The sequence below is a fragment of the Typopeltis vanoorti genome, chromosome 6, assembly GCF_054136105.1.
Source record: "Typopeltis vanoorti isolate ZY-2024b chromosome 6, IOZ_Tvanoo_1.0, whole genome shotgun sequence".
Lineage (NCBI taxonomy): Eukaryota > Metazoa > Arthropoda > Arachnida > Uropygi > Thelyphonidae > Typopeltis > Typopeltis vanoorti.
This window is the reverse complement of record NC_143554.1, coordinates 79,249,761-79,270,200: the sequence shown is the minus strand read 5'-3', so window position 1 is coordinate 79,270,200 and position 20,440 is coordinate 79,249,761. Positions and strand designations below refer to the sequence as shown.

General features: G+C 33.8%; 1 protein-coding gene across 1 annotated transcript in view; it reads left to right on the top strand.

Moving 5' to 3' along the window:
- The window catches only part of LOC150105605 (sodium-coupled monocarboxylate transporter 2-like), a 52,974-nt gene extending 37,591 nt beyond the window's left edge, over positions 1 to 15,383 (top strand). Inside the window, exon 4 of the mRNA XM_090393994.1 lies at positions 15,257 to 15,383. Coding sequence (XP_090250120.1) covers positions 15,257 to 15,383 — 127 coding nt within the window. The remainder of the gene's footprint in view (positions 1 to 15,256) is intronic.
- The last annotated feature ends 5,057 nt before the right edge of the window (positions 15,384 to 20,440 follow it).

The window sequence follows — 20,440 nt, the reverse complement described above, 5'->3', positions numbered from 1 at the left end:
GAGAGAGAGAGAGAGAGAGATTTCATCTAAGACCATACTTTTAAAGGACGTTCAACTTGCCACTCCTGAAAATTATGTCATCTGCAATTTGCATGACAAAGAATATATATATATATATATATATATAAAGGCTGCATAGATTTAAAACAAAATCATGTGTAATGGATGTTTCTATTCTAATTAGAAGATATGGTGTTCAATGAATTTTAAAAGGCCATATTTTGTCTTGGAAAAATATCCTTAAAATCGACAAAGGACGAAAATGAACATTTTTTAGTCAATGCATTTGCTACACTATCTATGCCCTTGAGGTGGAATACATACTATTGCATATACCTTTAGAGCTCCTGCTCCAAGTTTGATATATTCATCAAAAGTGTATTATTGCTTTGTGGATAATGCAGTCCTACAGATATGCTAAACATTTGATATAATATATCAATACGTTTTCGAAGCTTATGCTATTATCTACGAGACATTAGTATTCTATTTATGTATACATCACAATGAGTAGTTATCATTGCATATCAGCAAGGTTATTTCTAAAGTATGTATGCCGATACGTATTAGAACCCCATTTTTATATTGTACCAAAATATGAGTAGAAGTCAATCATTATATTTGGCTTCTTGAGAAGTTCCTATTTATATTCCAAAATAGAAAAAAAAAACAGCAATGTAATATTCACATTTTGTCTTTAATATCCAGAAGAGTAGTAAAAGTAAAATAAAAAAAAAGGAACGAAATTTTATGGAATGTGACCAGTGAAATGTTACATAATGGAAGGGCGTATACTAACACTAATTCATGCTGTTTAAAATCTTTTATTGTCTTCTGACATGAGACAGATGAGATCAGGAACAAACTTCCCTCACTCGACTGTCCAACAAATAGCTGAAGAAATTCAAACGAGACCTTGAGTATTATATCCAAGAATGAACTTGGCGCGTTTAGGAAAGAACTTTGACAATTATTACCCTCTCAGAGATCGAGGAACGGTAAACTCTGCGAAAGGATTTGCGGCAGTCATAGTTCAGTAGATCAACTACCATTTAATAAATTTCATTCACACGTAGCTTAAGAAAATGTTTTAACAAATTAACACATAACTAGCTAACACTTTTCTTCGTTATTATGTGGCAGTTAAAAAAAATAGTACACATCGAATTTCATCACTATAAAGACAAAAATCCGATGAGATGCTTTGCAGATGAAGTTGCCGTCAATTCGACTGAAGAGGAAGAGTAGCATCACTCAAGTCACTGAAAAATAAAAACTGTTTAGAACTTATAAATATGAGAGAAATATATATAACCGAAAATTACATTAATTTGCAACTATTTGTCTAATAAAGTTATAAAATTATATATATATATATAATAAATTTTTTAACTTGGGGATATTGTATATTAGGATAACCAAGTTGTTTTATAAACTTGGATATTTTAACTCATAATCCCAAGTATGCAAACAATTACGTTTGCTCCTGAAACAAAGTTCAAGTCTCAAGATGATAAAACACCAGGGCAACTCATTGTAAAGGTGGGTAAATCTTTGATCACTATTCTTAGTATTTTCCCACAATGTAAAGCACATCTCACTAGAAGATGTATACTGCAATGCATTATGGGTGGGGTCACTACCCAGACTGTATATTTTTTTATTAAAATTTTTATTAAAAAATTTATTACATCTATATCTACTCCAGAGATTTTATTAGAAATAAAAACACCTTGTTGCAACTTCTATAGGTAAAGTTGATAAAGCTCCGTATTAGTATAACCTTGGTATTTATTGTCTAGCTACTCACTGAGGAGATCTCGAAAAAGGTTGAAACCGGTCTGGGTAGTGACCCCACCCATAATGCATTGCAGTATACATCTTCCAGTGAGACGTGCTTTACATTATGGGAAAATACTAAGAAGAGTGATCAGAGCTTTACCCACCTATAATATGAGTTTCCCTGGTGTTGTATCATCTTTAGACTTGAACTTTGTTTCAGGCGCAAACTTAATTGTTTGCATACTTGGGATTAAGAAAAATAACCAAAATAAGAAATATTAGACACCAAAATAAAACTAAAAATGCAGAATAAATGTTAGTGACTTCTAAAAAGAATCTCTGAAAGGACAATGGAATAAAAAATAGATTAATGAAGCACCTCAAATCCAGTATGCAACCGTGAGTCGAGAGAAATGGTATTATCGAATGTTCGTGTTATCAGAAGGAGAACTAATATTTTTCTAGATAATTTATCACGATTTTATTAAAATTCAGTGCAGTTATAATTAAAAAAAACTGAATATAGGAACACCAAACGGACTCGTTTTCTGATCTTTGAGCGAGAGACACCTGATGGAAATATAAACTTCAAAGTAAAAACTTAAAGAACAAATATAACCAAAAGGTGCTCATTTCCTTTTACATTTTACGAACAGTTTTAAAGCCATTTTAGAATGAACATTCTCAATTCATCCTATCAATTGTATAGATTATTTTGAAAGTCTTGTGTTCGTATTTTGTCTAAGAGGTGAAGAAACGTGGGTTAGTAAAACAGTGAATGTGAGTAATCTGCTCTCACGTGGAGATCACACAGAGCTTCTGGGGAATCTCTCTAAACAACTAAAATAAACAACACGCATTACGGCTGGTAATTTCTGCATACGTCTGTGTTTTCAAGCATACTGTAGTTTAGATTTGTTCGTACTCAAATATGGAAGATATATTTAAATTTGTATGGTTGAAAATAATTTGAAATTTATGCTTAAATTCCAGTAACCTAATATTGCAAGACTTAGCGATTATACTCCTGAAGAAGGTGCCAATTCATCTAAAGGTGCGATAAGAATGGATGCTTGCCATATAATTAATGCCAAAATTTATTTTTAATAGAAATCGATCATCCATCCATCCATCGCGAGCGTCCTATTATTTTCAACCTCTCCGATATTCACCATATTATTTCCATTTATATTCATTATATTATGACCATCACTGAGTGCCACGATCTGTGCTGAGAGACGAAATTCTTTACTCCGATGTGCAAATAATTTCGAAACAGCTCTGAAATGATTCACAACCCCTCAATTAGGGGGAATCCTTCAGACGTCTAAATAAGTAGAAATAGTTGGATGTTGTCAGATGGATATTATGTATGCGAGATGCGATGATCACTCATATTTTACATTCCTTCACGTAAATTGATGTAAGTTCGAGTAACATCATATAGAGAAGATGACTTCATTTATGTAACTGGTAGGTCTAACGAATGTTCCGATTTTGTTCCATAATTTTGATACTTCTGAACTTAACATGAATCCGATCTCCATCCCCCCCCACACACACACACATCGTGGCTGTCTTGGTCATTCATGTACAAATATAAACTACTTCTCTAAATTTGAACTTGGATTCAATCGAAATTCAGGAGTATAATATAATAACCACACCCCACAAAAACCTCTGCAGAAAGGTTGCATATGTTATATATATATATCGCTACATAAATCACATATTTCATTTTTGTAATAAGCTGTACAAATCACCCTTTTTTATTTTTTTTCTGAGCATAGTTCTTTCGAAATTACTTGCTAGATTCTATACAATTCTTAAATGGACTTCCTTTTAAAATTATAAACTCCCGATCTAATTCCTAAATAACCAAATAGTAAATAGTAAATAGTAAAGTAAAGATAGTAAAGAACCAAATTGCTTTATATTTATGTAAGGAAACGCAATTTTTATTTTGAAACCTTGCAATTGCGTTCATAATTCCTATTTAATTGACAATCCAACTCATATTTTCATGCTTAAATGCACCTTTTCAGAAAATTAAATATAAACTATTTGATTATTTAATTACACTTATGATTTAAAAAAAACAAAGTAGAAAATATCATTGAACCTTTCTCCTTCATCTATATGTCCAAATGAATTGATAATCAAAATCTTTAAACTGACTATTCAAACTATGGTTCGTGTACGACGCATAACCACATGAGTACAACTGTTGAGAAATATTTTTGGAACCTTAAATTTGAATTATACACTTGATTTTCTCACGATAATATTTAATTCGTCGTTTTGCTGTAATAATGTGTTCCAGATATTTAAAATCACATTACGAAAATCTTTGTACGTACTTTTATTTCAAGAGAAACGAAGGATACTTACTCCATTTTCTGCTCTTCGTAACGGTTTAAACTTTTTCTTAAAAACGAACACACAAGCTCTGGTTGGACTTCTTTGCTGGTACCTAGTTAATTAACATATTAGTTAATTAATATATAACTAATTAATATTATATCCTTCCTATCTTGAATACATTGGAATTAATTTAGAAAAAAACTCAAACACAAATTATCTTGAAATTAAATATAAAACATTTTCTGCTGTCTATACTACAGCAAAAGTAGATCATGGAAATAAAACTCTCAAGGACAATATTATTCTGTTAGGTATGCTTAACATTTCTGTAATGTCTATTTTTGCTAATGTATATTTTAGGAATTACTCCATGATTTTAGGTAAAATTAGTTTCTGTTATATCGATGCTTCTGCCATCAACCAGATGATAACCGACCGAATCCAGATTATGTGCATCAGTTTAGAGATATACTGTTTTTATAACACATTTTTGAGATATTTCAACATTAAATAGAGATATTAAATGGTGCAACCAAGGCATAGCAATATCCAGACCATGAAGAGTTTCTCCGATAAAGACAAACTTGAAGATATAGAAATGACTTAACCTTCGAAACGCAACGTTAGTACGGATAAATCCTAATTCTAGTTCGGGCTAAGGACTTAAGTAGTAATAAGTTCAGTATCATAGTGTATATGAAATACTACTTGGAGGCAGTGAGATTGAAGAATAAGAAACTGATTATCATAACTATATCATCTAGATATGAAACAAATGAATTAGGAAAAAGTCCATGATGGCAAATGATTCGATGTGGAGTCTTTCGATGGAATGGATGGAAGTTTTCGGATATGTGGAGTGAGTATTGGGGAAGAATGTATTTGTATCAAATGTTAGGCCTCCACTTGAATTCATTTGGCATTAGGAGTCTTCAGAAATTATTAATTGATATGAATCCTACCACAAAGATTTATGAAAACTAATTATCATGATGAGAATTGTGAGAATCTGTTCCTAATAGTAGCAGTTTTAAATACTCATATGATAAAAATGGTAAAGGGAATGGAAATGGTTATGAGGAGAGAACGAGTTTTGTTCTTCCGTTTTGGAATTCACAAACAAATACAATGATTACTGCCTAAGCAAATTACTAGATAAGAACAGATTGTAAGTTGTCCAACTGGGTTACACATATTACAGAGAGGAAATTGCAAAATGCGCGCAGGTAATTTATTATTTCCGTATAATAATACTAGTAGTATAAGAAAGAAAGAAAGGAATAGCGTTTATTACCTTATTGAATGGGTTGGTACCTCATATTATAGGCATTAACTGGTATCGAGTATAAAAGGTGCAGGGTATTTTACTATGGATATGAGTAGAGGGGGTGTACTGGTAATGATACTTGATGATTTAAATCCAATTAGAATTGAGATCTATGATTGCAACACTAGCAACAATTTTATAAGTAGCAGTGAGTTTTGAAGTCGTCGGGAGTGAGATAAAGTGTATGATGATCAAACGCATGGTGTGCTGTTGTTAAACAAGCAGTAGATCGGTTAGTAGTGACGAAGAAATAAATGCATTTCCAAAAACAGTTCGTCGGTGAGTTTAGAGATGGACTGCATTGAATGGCTCTTGTTCTAATCATTTTGGAAGAAAGTAGAAGAATAATAGTGGCTAATTCAGCAGCGCTCTGTCCATGAGATTATCTGGACATGAGACGACAGGCAGAAACTGAACCTCATTGAATGAGAGATCATTAATTAACCGTATTACCCAATTCTGAATTGAATCGAGCAAAAGCTAAAGAGAATTATGGTCCAAATATGGAACATATTCTATGGTTGTTGAGTGGGTATGGGATTTATATATAGTTTGCTTTGCGCTAAAAATAACATAGAGTTTAGGCACCTGGAGAAGCTGTAGTTGAAATGAGTTTGTGCTAGGAAAAGTTTGAGGTATAGGGTAGTCCTCGAACAGAAACGCGATCGTGTTTGGATTGGATATCGATTTAGGGAATACTGAGAGCTGTTTATTTTAAGATTGCAGACAGAACTAAGTTTTGGTTGAACTGAAGTGTACATGGTTGTGATTACCTCATTGGATTATAGCTACGAGATCGATGTTCAGGTCATTAATAATGATGGATCCTGAGGATTCTATATCTAGAATACACGTTTTGTCGAGCGAAAAGGAGAAATGGAGTGTATTTTTTATCATCAAAATTTTTTTTATCTTGGATGGAATTGAAATTTTGTGAGAACAGAGCAGTTATATAATACACCTACGGGGTGCGGTTGAAATAACACAACCCTGAGATACTCCGGTATTAGTGGAGAAATCGGAAGTTTACTTACGGCATGTTTCTAAGTGTTTTGGTATTTGCAAGCGAATGCATTTTCGGAACCTGTCAGCTCAATCCAGAAGTTTGACTGTTTAGGACCTCTATCTCAGATAGTGAGGCTCTAATCTCTTCTTTCTGGCAGTAATCATCCTTGTCTGTAGACATGTGTGTTAATTTGGACTGTTTGCCAGTTTTCAGGACTAAGAAAAATCTGGTTTTCAAGAGAAAAAAGAAAACCTCCACCCTGATTGACACAAGCTAACCTATCACTGACTGAAAAGCCATGATAAAGGTTCCTCGCAGTAAAGACGGGATTTGAACCCAGGCCTTTCCGATCCAATGACTTTGTGCAAACCCTCTAAAAAATGAAGTCTCCAAAAGGATGCATAATTAAAAATAGAAAAGAAATACTTTTATTTTTTATTCTTCACTTGATACAAAACAGGATATTTTGCGCGAAATGACAATCATAATCATATCTGAGCGATTAATTAAAATTAAAAATATATAACTAAGATAAACATGAATAATCCATTTAAATAACAGTACAGAATTCAAAACAAATTTATGGATAAAGTGAGTGAAGTCTTTTTTTAATTGAATGAATCGCACCTGTTATGAAACTTGTCAGATATCCAACTAAAAATGATGCCAAGAACCCGAAAGTAGTGATCCATACAGTTGAAACTTTATAGAGAGGAAAGATATACCTAAATAAAAAGGAATGTTATTCAGTTCAAAAATATTGTTATAATATGAGTAAAAATGTTCTTAACATTTTGAACAGATAGGTATGAATATAATTCATTACGTGATTTCTTCTAAAGAAAATTATTTGCGATCTTAGTACAGTAACACATTGAAGGCTGTAATAATGATGGATATCATGGGATTCTGTATAATGTTTCAAAAGAAATTTGAAATCTATATCTATATACAGTATAAGTAATTAATTTGAAATTTCATAACATACTCTTCTTCCTCTACTATTCCTGTGGTTATGTGGGTTGAATTCGTCCTCGTGTTGTTTATTAGTATATTACCAGTAATTGAGGAGTTGGTGATTGTATAATTGCACGAATCCGTATATAGTGGTAAAACTCCTGGCGATTTATTTTTCACAGATAAAATTCCGATTCCAATCCATGCTGCAAATGCGCTTCCTGAAATCAGACCTACAAGTGCACCCTTGAAAGAAACAAAAAATATGAAGAAATTAATTTATTAATTAATGATAATTTGAATTTTTCAATGTTAATTTATTTTATTAAGGAGCCAATTTCAAGTTAAAGCAAGTTACTCTATGAAGATTTTCTTTTAATTTTTTTTTAAACTCGAAATAATAAAAAAAGAATCTTATTTCTTATTCCAAATTGAAGAGCATTTTCATGCATCAGTTATAGTAAAGGCTATATTTTCTGATTAAAACAACTTTTAATATATATATTGAGAGTTTACATTTTAGACAGTGAATACTGTTAATAATTATTACCTTTTGATTTGATCTGATAGTGAACGTGCAGAGGATAAAAACCCCTAACAGAGGGCCATTTGTTATTCCAGTGACAAAGAAAAATGCTTGAAGAACACCGTCAAAGGATTCAACTACAAATGCCATAGCGGTGCAAAACATTCCGAAGAACAACGCTGAATCAAAAAAAAAAGAAAAAAGAAAAGGAAAAAGCTATGTTATTGCGTCGTAATGAAAGAGGAAACAGTTTTGTCTCTTAAATTCTACATATTTTTAGCCGAAGAATTAAATTAGAAGATTAGGTCAATTCTCTATTATGTTCTGCAACCCAGATTCCTATAAAAATAATTAAAAATAAATACACCGCAAAAAGACAGCCGAAGGTCAAAGGGAATACAATCTACATAGTGCATTTTAAAATACAATGAAATTATTATAATTTAATAAAGAATATTTATTTGTTGGAGTTTGGTTTTTTTCTTGAATACATAAAAATTCCTATATTTCTAAACCTATTATTAATACAAAGTTTTACTTTGCTAAACATGTTTTCAGTGATTCTTATGATGATTGAAACAAATCAATCTAATATTTTGTTCATAAAATTGTCGGCGTTCAGGAAGATGCTTAATTTTTGTGGCAATAAAAACGAGATGGATGTTACTGTTATTCAGGTTCATATTATAATTCGACATTATATAAATACTAAAAATTATAATCCTGTGCATTTTATTTTTATGAAGTGGAAAGCGGCTATGAACATAGAAGAAAAACAACCGTGGCCAATTATTTTGAAACTTTGGCCTGAATCAACTAACACTATTTCTTTTTTAAGTGCATTTCCTAGAAATAGGTTACCATCCTTGTCGCGGAACAATTTTATTTCTTTTGCTGCTCTGGAACATTTATGGTAATTCAAGCCAGCCCAATCCTTAATATCAAATCGCAGATCCCTGAGTCTACCTTTCCCTCTTTTTCCATCCAATTTCCCTTCTAATATTAATTAATGAATCCCTTCTTTAATTCTTACATTAATGTTCTTTTCATTTTTGCTTTCTTTAAAACATCTTCGTTGTTCATTTTATCAGTCCATGGTATTTGCAACATTCTTCTGATAACTCACGATTCAAAAGCTTCTAACGTTTCTCTGCTTCTTTATTTAGAGTGCAAATTTCACTGTGGTAGGGCAGGCTTGACCAGATATAGAGTTCTATTCATTTTGTTTTTGTGTGTGTGTGTCTATGTTAATGTCTCTGGATATTAAAATATTTTTCATATCAATAAAGGCATTTTCTTGCTATTCTTCTTTTTATTTCTTTAAGGGAATTTCCTCCATCTATAATCATTTGTCTCAAATATATAAAAGTCTGAACCTGTTCAATTTTCTTTTTGTTAACAGTTATGTTTAGTTTCTTATTTATTGGTTCTTTTGATAAAATCATGTACTTTGTTTTCTGTAGTTTAATAACTAATCCCATGTCTAATCTTCACAATGCAGGTTTAAACCACAAGTGTGAGAGAAACATTTTTTTTTTTTTTATGTTTAACCCATATACGAGACGTTGGCTGCTCAACCTACAGCACGTTGGGGAAAGGAGAAACTTGTTTACATTTGATTAAAAGCCTGTATGTTGTATTCCTTGGGAAATACGTCATGAGGAAGACTGTTCCACAGTACCGCAGTAGTAGGGATGAAGGAGGAGGAAAAGAAATTTGTTCTGTGGGTTTCAAGGTGTACTCTGAAAGGATGTTGGAGGGCAGCTGTACGTGTTCCACTGGGCCCAGTACAGAGTGTGGGAATTATTGATGCTGTTTCAGATGCACATTCCCATGGAAATGTTTATAGAATATCCAAATTGCAGATACCAAGATCTATGTGGAAGTGATGGGAGCGCGTGAGTAAGAGATGGGTAAATATCAGTCTAATTGTTCTCCTCTGTATTGAGTCAAGCATTTTGAGGGAGCTTTAAGGAACTCCCCCCCACTTCCAAATGTGGGAGCAGTATTCGAAAGCTGGGCGATTTTGTTATTTCTATACGGTTAACATCTGTTCAGAAGTGAAAAATCGTCTTCAGCGAAAGAGAAAACCTAGTTCTCAGGAAGCTGAGGGATGCAGTGGTTGTGATGTGTTTTTGCTGTGAGGCTTGATGATGTCAGGGTAATTCCGAGAAGAGGGAGGGGATGGTTCTTTTTTTGAGAACTAAGACAGAATTCTGTTTTAGTGAAGTTGAAGTACACGATGTTATCTGAGCCCCATGGGAGGATGGCTTGGATGTTAAAATTAAGGGAAGTTGGGATTGATCTTCTGTGGCTTGAAATGAGTTGTGTAGGAGCCGTCTACCATCCATCACATATAGTGTGCGTCCAGATAGAAAGTTACCAATCCATCTGCAGAAGACCTGAGACAGTCCAAATGATGGAAAGTTTCTCAGTAAGCCTCTGTGCCACACCCTGTCAAAGGTTTAGAGATATATCAAGTGCAACTCCTTGGGAATCACAGAATTTCTCCATGGAATTTGTCCAGCGATGGGTCATGTATGAGAGCAGATCTCCTATTGAACTGCATCGACGGAATCTACACTAGTGGTTACTAATTCCTGACCACCTTTAAGGTAAAGGAGGAGTTGAGAGTTGATGGTTTCCTCCATCACTTTAGATAGGACTGAGGTGAGTGAGATAGGGCGGTATAGATGACAGTGATTTTTCACCCTTTTTAGGAATGGATTGAATATAGGCCAGTTTCCAGGCATTGGGATATATATATACAGGGTGTTCGGGATAAATTTGACATATTTATAATTAATTATATTTTTCCGTAAGTTACATGTATTAACACACACTTCTCTTCATTTAAAAGTTTGGACCCTTCTTCATTCATATACAAGATGTCAGAAAGGATGGATAGCTGGAACCCACCTGAATCATGGAAGAGAATAACTTGTATCATGATGATTCGTGCCCGCCATCAAAATAAGGATATTACGACTGCTGCCCAATGCTCCCTGAATACAGTAAAAACAATCAGGCATGAACTAGAGACTTGCAATGGTGACTACGAGGATGTAGCAAGAAGAAAGATCCCTAGCAGACGATCTGATTGCGTTCGTACAGCAGAATTCCTCGCAAATCTGCAGGAACAGGTGTTGAAGAACCCTGGCATTGGAATTCGGGCTTTGTTCGTGGAGTTGCTAACTGTAGTCAAGCCCAGGATAACAAGGGTAGCCAATGGTAGGCCGTATGTATGGCAGCAGGATTCGGCCCCTTGCCACACCTCTGGGAAAAGTCAAAAATGGTTGGCTGAAAATTTCTACGACTTCACCAGTCCAAATGTTTGGCCTCCAAACTCCCCAGACCTTAACCCCATGGATTATTTTGTATGGGGCGCAGTTGAAAAAGACACCAATCGCACTTCCAGTAATACAAAAGCCCAGTTAATGGATAAAATTAAAACAGTTTTTGCGGCCCTTCCCAGGGAGACTGTAGCATCAGCTTGTTCAAGGTTCCGAAGCAGAATTGAAGCTGTGATCGATGCTAATGGTGGTTATTTTGAGTAAATCTTGTTGATAGTATTGTAATTAACTCTGCCTGTAATGTTTTTTTGTCAATTCATTAAATTTAATAGGTACAAAGAAGATTTTCTTTTTCCTTACGAAACTGTCAAATTTATCCCGAACACCCTGTATATATACCAGTGGAGTAATAGAGTATGTACAGACGGCAAATCGTAAGAGTCAGTTCTGGTGCAGAGACTTTCAGGACAATTAGAAGAATGCCATCAGGGCCAAATGCCTTTTTTGTATCTAATTTAGACAATAGATTTATGATATCATTTAGGCAAAAGGATACAGGAGCATTGTATGTTGGTCAGTTGTAATAGCTGGAGGGCCTTTGCGACTGCAGGTTATGTGTGCATTGGAGGCAAAGTGTGAAGTCAGGAGGATAGCTTTTTTCTGTGTGGTGATGTTGCAAATGGGCCTTCTCGGTGTGATGGGGGTTGAGAATCGTGTAGAGCAAAAGTTACGACCAATTGCTTTGGCAAGAGACCACAAGGCATGGCTGCCATTTGAACAGGCTGCACGTTTCCTGGTTTTTTTGCCAGTTCAAATTCTGTTTTAGAAGCATTGATAATTTTCTTGCATCTCTTTCGGGCTGCAGTATAGGTATTGCAGGACGGTGGGGTTCTTGATTTGAGCCAGTTGAGCTATGTCTGATTTTTCATTTGTACAGCCTTTGCACAACTAGAATTTAGATGGGGGGGGATTGGAGCGGCAGTTCAGATTATTGTGTGGAATGTATGTTTTAATACCAGTGAGGATTACTTTGGTGATACATTCGCTGCATATGTTGGGACTGGAAGACCGAAAACAGTATTCCAGCCATGGGAATGAAGCATAGTAGTATCGGAGGCTGTCCCATTGGGCACTGTTATAATGCCAAACTACTCTTGTGTGTGAGTGACTGTGTAAGCGTTGTTTCATGAGGGAGGAGATGAGCACTAAGTAATGGTCAGAATTAATCAGGAAGGCTCACTACATTCACTGGATATTTGGAGTTGTCATTGGCATGGAAGAGATGTAGGGTATTTGGGGAGTGGTTCGGGTTATCTGTTATTCTGATCTGCTTTTGAATAATTTGGGTAAGGTCGTAATGTGTGTAAGAATCTGCCGAGTAATCACCGTTGTGTACAACAGAAAGGTATAATGACTTATCACCCAGGTAAATTTGGCTGGTAACTTCACGCCTGACTTTTTCCTCGTCTTCCTTCTTGAATATGTTATTTCATACTTTAAGATATTTAACTTTTTCATTATAAATATTTTTAATGAATTTCTGAAACACATGATATTCTCAATTTTGTTCATTTTCATTTTTCTATTAATTTCTGTAAAAACATGTTTTCATACTTAAGAGGAAAACATTAGCTTCGTATATATATATATTTTAAGAGTCTGCGTGGTTCAGTCATAATAGGCGGAGCTTTTTCATCGGGAAGACCTGGTTTCGATAGCAGTCAATAACGTGAGGAATTTATCTTGGACTCTTTCGACTAAAGGTGAATTGGCCGGTCTCATATGGAGGTTAGTTTTTTTTTTCCACCGGGAAACTATAGGGTGTTACTTCCCTCAGAACAGGCAACCCGCCTTATGGTGATCACATCATCTGAAGAAATAAGACACATCAGAAAATATAGGGATAACCACCTTATCCTCAATGCGTAGCGGTTAAGTGAATAGCAAATCCTCGACACAGCAGGGTAAAAGAGGAGAGATGGAATAATAATAATAATAATAATAATAATAATAATAATAATAATAATAATAATAATAATAATAATAATAATAATAATATATTTTTAGCTATGTTTCCTATCTTATATTTATCTCTTTTATTCATACACGCACTCGTAAGTGCAACCATGCTCTATTAGCCTATCCTATCCGATGCTGTCCTAATGTACGCATACCTACACTTTTTTACCGGAGGAATTCGGAGGAGAAATCTTACCGAATAGATTGGTTACTCCTTATTCCTGGAGGTGTCCTACCTCTGTAGAATTGTGTGAACGAGGCTGGTTTGACTAACATATGTGACAGTGGCTGATGTGGGAACAGAGGTGGATCAGTTGGAGGAGAAGGATATTGCAGAATCTCAATGTAAATAGAGCACTCCCTATGCTCTTCTAGCGTTCCAAGGAAGTGCAAATGGGGCAAAATAATTCTCTATTATAAGGTAGATTGTATGAAAGCAGTGAGTTGTACACACGATGATTCTACTGATTTTTCAAAGCAATACCAAACGGAACTCTGTGATGGATATCACGACAAATGGGAATGGATATGACAGTGGTTATGTGGATAAGAGGGTATCTGTTGGATAGATCTCAAAACTGATATATAGTGGGGTAAAAATCAAAGCAAAAACTCAAGATTTAGTGCTGGGACCACTGCTATTGAATTTATACATATATGGTGTAAGAAATTCCTGGAAGGAAATATTCAGTTGTTTCCTGATGATGAAATTAGGTAGAGTAATAGGCTAATTCACGCTCATAGTTAATTCAGGCGCGGGCAGCTTTAAGTGTGATCTAAATAGGCTCTCAATATGGGCAAAAGATAATGGGATTCAGTTAAATGTGGAATAATGTAAATTTATGAAATTTCAGATAAATAAATTACAGACACCTTTCAACATTGATGAAACTGTATTCAAGGAAATAGGTGAAGCTAGAGATTTAGGGTTGGAGACAGACAGTTAATGTTAAGAGGACATAATACTAAAGATGCTCATAATATTACTTGAATATTGAAGAAGGAAGTTATTATTACTTTATAAGGCATGCATAAGTTGTCATCTGTATTACTCCACTCAGACCTGAGCGGAGTAATCCTGGGTTTCTTGGGGGAAGAGGAGACAGTGGAGAAGATTCAGAGGTGAGCAAACAAGATGATGATTGGTCTGTGGAATGTTACTTAAAGGATTTTATAATTGGTGCACGGGAAATGTTTCAGCACTTGATTAGAGGGATCAGCAGATTACATGGTCACCCTTGGAAGTTGAATAAGGGTGTTGTAAAGAGGGATGAGAGGACTAGATATTTTTCTTGGATATTTGTGATTAAGGTGGTTGGATTACCTGAGTCAGTTATGAGTTCCTTGTCTGTTAATATGGGTTCATTCAGTGGCATGCGAATAGTTTCGGTCTCGCGCACGCATTCTTCGGACTGCATGCAGGTGCCAGTACAACAATAATAATAATAATAATAATAATAATAATAATAATAATAATAATAATAATAATAATAATAATAATATTGTATTTCGCTTAATTTCAGATTCAAGTTCAGTTGTGGTTTTTTTTTTTCTTTCTTCATTTGAAGTCGATATTGAGCAAAGCAATAACTGCTACGTTAGAGAATCGTGGTATTTCTTAATTGCGTTTGTTGTTGGACTGGTCTGTATATATTCATATAATAAAAACTAGAGATATTTGATTGGAAAATGGCCTGTTAAAAGGTTCTTTGCATTCGAAACGAAACCCAAGAGACTTCCCAAAGAAAGATACTGTCGTCACACACTGAGATGCAAATACCAGTGTAAGTGAACTCTCATATATATATATATATATATATATATATATATATCTTCCTTATATTAGAAATATATTAATAAAATGCAACATTTATATTATTAGAAAAAGCATTGATAGAAGTTTTACCGAAAAATCTGGCTAACACGACTTCGTTCTGTGAAATGCATTTAAACGATGAGTAATTCCTTGTTATATCTTTCAGGGTCACCGTGGTCAAAGAGTTGACTGCTGAAGAAAGAGTACTCAGTGCGCCGCTCATGAGTCCACAAACAGACACGCCCGGAAGTCCTGGAAATCGGGAGAACAAGGTCCCAGAAAAGTACGAATAAAGCTGAAAGAAATTTTTTGAAATATATAAAAAGATACCGACAGAACACAGATAAATGAAGTAAGTAGAATAAGATTAGGGAACCGCTCTTCAGAAGTGTTATTCTTCCCCTTATATCAAAAAGTGTTTGATATAAGTATTCTTTAAGAAATAAAAGTACTTACATGTGTGATACAAGTTTTTCAGGAAATGTGGATTTTGCATCGATATTGATAGGCTACGCGAAGTTCATGTAGCCTATCATGGATCGTTCCGGAAAGCTTATTTCGTATTTCTAGTATCTTACTGGAGGAACTTTTAACAACACTCTCTTTGACCAGTTCCCGAATTTGACCACTAGCACGGATTAGCTGTTTTTCGTTGCTGTAACTTGGATTTCTCCTCCAGTAAAAATTCATGAATGTCGATCGGAAAACACACAAAATAATATATTGCGTTTGGAACCACTAGATGGAGGCACTTGCCTTCCATCTTCTCTACATTGGCTCCAGTATAAAATTAGTCATTGTTATTAACCTTTATTTCTGATTGGCTAACGGTGCAGATTGACAAGTTAGAAAGGATTAACAAGGCATCGCTTATTCGCTATGTGAAAAGGAAAGTGTTAACGGAGATTTTTCAAAGTACAGTAGTATATCAGTATAGTATTTTGCAAAGTATAAGCCATTTAATTTTTTTACATATTTCATAATAACAGATTATAGGCCATTTCTTCACAAGCCATTCAATCCATGTATAATAATTTAGAACAAGTGAATTGCTTTGAGTTACAGACGAAGCAGCGAAAGCTATTAGGGCTGTTTATGTACACGTATTTTCTGTGTTTTGGTCTGGTTGTCTGTTCTTTAACACGATAACGTCGTTTTTCCCCTCTCTTGAATTTCTGCATGTGTTCATTTGAAAAGGGTTTTGAAGATTCAACAAATACTTGATGGATATAATTATGTATGCATTTTTAATAGTCCATATAAAGTACAATGGATACTCATTACTTGCGTGTCTTTTCAAAATGACAAAACCAAGTCAATTCAGTTTTGAACATTTCAACATTTTTATGTTTAAATGTTCAAAACAGTATAAGAGCAGCCAAAATGAATAGATTTAAATCTTAGTCGGTCATTGGCATAATAATTCTGAAATAACGATCTACGGGAATCACATACAGTCCAACATATACTTTCAGTAATAGAGAAAGGATGATATTATCTGTTAATTAGTAAAACATATATGACAATTAGTGGTGGCTGTTAACAATGAAGCATAAATATTTTATGCATTGCTTGCAAGGACACTCTTTAAAGTGCATGTTTTCTGCACAAGGAAATATGCATATATATAATGATATTCCTACATAAACTGTAAACAATTATTGATGACTTCAAGCATTGAACAAATATTATGGAATATCTGTAAAGATACCAGGATATCAATAAAAACAAAACCCAGAATCTATAGGAATTTGGTTTTCGTTTTGTATTATGGAGCTGATACAGAGGATTATCAAAATAATGGCAACAACTACAAATTTTTGGATAATGTTTTATTAATAAACTGCAGGCAGACTTCGAGCTTTTGAAATTTCAAAATTTCAACGTTGAAGTTCCTTAAGCAACAACACCGTCAAGGCAGTTTGACTAGATTGGATATCTGCCGATTCCATGCATGTTTCTCCTAAGCTTCTGCCGTTTTGAATGGTCCTAAATTTCATTATTCTGTGTACATGAATTGTCTATTGCACTTCTAATTTATGGTATTTCAAAAGCTCGAAGTGTGCCGGCAGTTTATTAATAAAACATTATCCAAAAATTTGTAGTTGTTTCCATTATTTTGATAATCCTCTGTATTAACTCCATAATACAAAACGAAAACCAAATTCCTATAGATTCTAGATTTTGTTTTTATTGATATCCTGGTATCTTTACAGATATTCCATAATATTTGTTCAATGCTTGAGGTCATCAATTAGTTTCTACACGCTTCATTCATCACTTCACCAATATCAGCTCAGAGTTTCCAAGGTGACCGAAAAATGAAGTTCTTTATATCACATTCTTTACAATACGATGACTCAAATTTATTACATGCTTCGCTCTTTCAGGATTGATAATCAACCAAGCTGATCACTAGCATCAGCAACTAATTAGTTTCATATACAGCCTTTTCGCATCTTTCTACATCGCAATGTCTCCCTCACAATCATGTAGGTTATGCCTTTCATAACACCTGAACAAGATTTCTTCACAGCAATACCCTTACTACTAAATTCTAGCAGTATGAGTGGTTCTAACTGCTTCATGGTATTTGGCTTTCGATTAAATGCCGAAACGTCAAGCGTAATGTGAATTATTGATTACTTCATTCACATATTTCACTGTGAAATAATTGTAGTATTGACATTCAAATCCGCTTAAAATACCTGTTATATGACCTTTCGTAGAAACTCTCTTCTTTCTTAAAAATAATAATAGCACAACCGAAATCTTCAGTTAAATCGTTTTACCTCAGATTAAGAACATTTTATGCACTACTTACTTGGTCTGGGGATGACACACCGCTTTCCGGATCTTGCAGTGGATCACAGGCATAAAAATTAGCGAAAATCACGAGACCAAGAACCATGCAGCTAAGATGGAAAAGGCATGTTAGACTAGTTCCTATTGAAAGAATCCTAAAAGAAAAGGAAGAAAAGACGGTATTAGGAAGGAACTTGTAAGTGATGTACGTAATTCAGATTTTCCCCGTATAACTCCGGGATTGTTTTTATCATATAATAACACTTATGTATCTCTAGAAAAACGCGTCTCTCTCTCTCTCTCTCTCTCTCTCTCTCTCTCTCTCCTCCATACATATATATACATTGTATTTATATCATAAAGGCCTTCTTCAGCTCTCAACTAAACAGAATACCTTTGATCGATTTCACAAGTTGTAAGAAAACTATTGATGCATTACTTTTAGTTTTCTATACCAGAGTGTTTCAGAACTGAAATATTCTTCTACAGTGCCTATTGGAAAATATTTGGTTAACAAATGAAAACTAAATCCATTACAAAATATATTTAAACATTTTGTGTAAGATAAAATTTTAATAAAAGACAATCCCAAACCGTTCATAATCACATCTTTGTTTCTGTACAACGAGCATGCAAATTCCTAGCACGAATTTGAGATATTTTACAACATACTTTCGGAATGAAAGTCTTAATCGTTCTGTAAAGATGTAGAAATAATATTAAGGGATTTAGAAATACCTTCCTTGAAAAAATATTAAACTGCAAATGTATAAGAAAATGGAATGAAATCAGAGATGGACAATCCGTATGTGACAGAAATAACAGCTCCAGAAGATGACTTTCCATCATTTATCTAGTACGATTAACTAATAGAGAAATCATTCATACATCACAAATTTAATTATGAAGTTAAAATTATAATGATAATATACATATTATAATAGTTATTAAAATGATTTTAATAATATTATAATATAATATGGAAGTAAATAAATAATATATAGTTTTAATATACGTTGTTGCAGTGTTCACAATGATTTGAACAATATCACTTACATTGCGAAAAAATATTATTGTTTTCTATGAAGAATTACTTAATAAATAAATAAATAAATAAAATAAGCATAACGATGGTATTATAAAAGTTAAATATATATATAATGCACAATGCATGAAAATGGAAAATCTCATAATATTGATAATTGAACTGTGTTAATACTATAGATACGATTACTGTTAATGCGCTTGTAACAAAATGCTGAATGACTGTGAACATTTTAAAACATACATATAAGCCGCTCACTTGCCAAGTCGATTAACTCCATAAAACAAAAAGTGGAGAAAATTGTTAAAATAATATACATTGTTTTTTAAAATTCCTTTTAAAATATAAATTCAAATAAACATTGTAGAATGTATTATTGCAGTTGTAGCTTTTATCTAACGACATATAAAAGGTATAAGATAGAATATCCTTGCAGAAATCATTATTATTATTACTATTTTTGCGTGACTAAGGGAGTTGATCGATTTGGCAAGTGAAAAAAAAAGTAATAACATCAAATTCAGTCTTCAAATTATTTTTTTATTACAGAAAAACTTCTTTATCATACATTTTTAGTAAAGAATTTCGCAAAAATGAATAATAACTATTTTGTTATTGTTACAATTATTATTATTAGTTTGTTTAAATTGATTCATCAGCAACATAAATGATGACTTCTACGGTAGTTGTATTTGAGAACCCGTCATATCGATTTGTTCTTAAGTTTTTATAATAATCATGATTTCAATAAGAGGATATTAAATCCCACATTGTTTTAAAACCGAATAATTTCGGTTTTAAAATAAATTCTGATCTTTGAGTTTCGTATTCGGTTTTAAAAAAAATGTGGGATTTAATATCCCCTTATTTAAATAATGTTTACATCGCCGAAATAAAGCCTATTGGCTCTTTATATTTTAAATAATTTTATGGGTGCACCTTTCTGACAACTCGTATGGCAGAGTATATAAGTTCTTTTCGCTAAACCCTTACTATTATTTGCAAGTCAGACCATAGCACAGCTATATCCACTTTTGAATAGGAACAGCTTCCTGATCATAAGCAACAAAATCCTCCTTTTCAAATCGGTAATCAGACCGCAACTAACTTACGCCTCTCCAACCTGGGGTCACATTACTAAAAGCAACATCAACAGACTTCAGATAATACAGAATAAATGCCAAAGAATAGCATTAAATGCCCCATGGTTCGTCAGAAACATCCAGTTACATCAAGAAGGCAATCTTCCAGATATTAAGACCTACATGACAGGCATTGCGGAGAAATTCTTCACAATCACGGATAATCACCCAAATCAGCTAGTTCGACAGGCAGCTGACTACAAACCCTCAGATCGTTTCAAACATAAAAATCCGAAATCCTCCATCGCAAGAGAAAGCTGATACATCCTCAATGTTCACAATGAGCAGGTAAATTACCCACAATGATCTCATCACCCACAATATAAAATCCAGATGAAGGGATAAAGAATCAAAGACT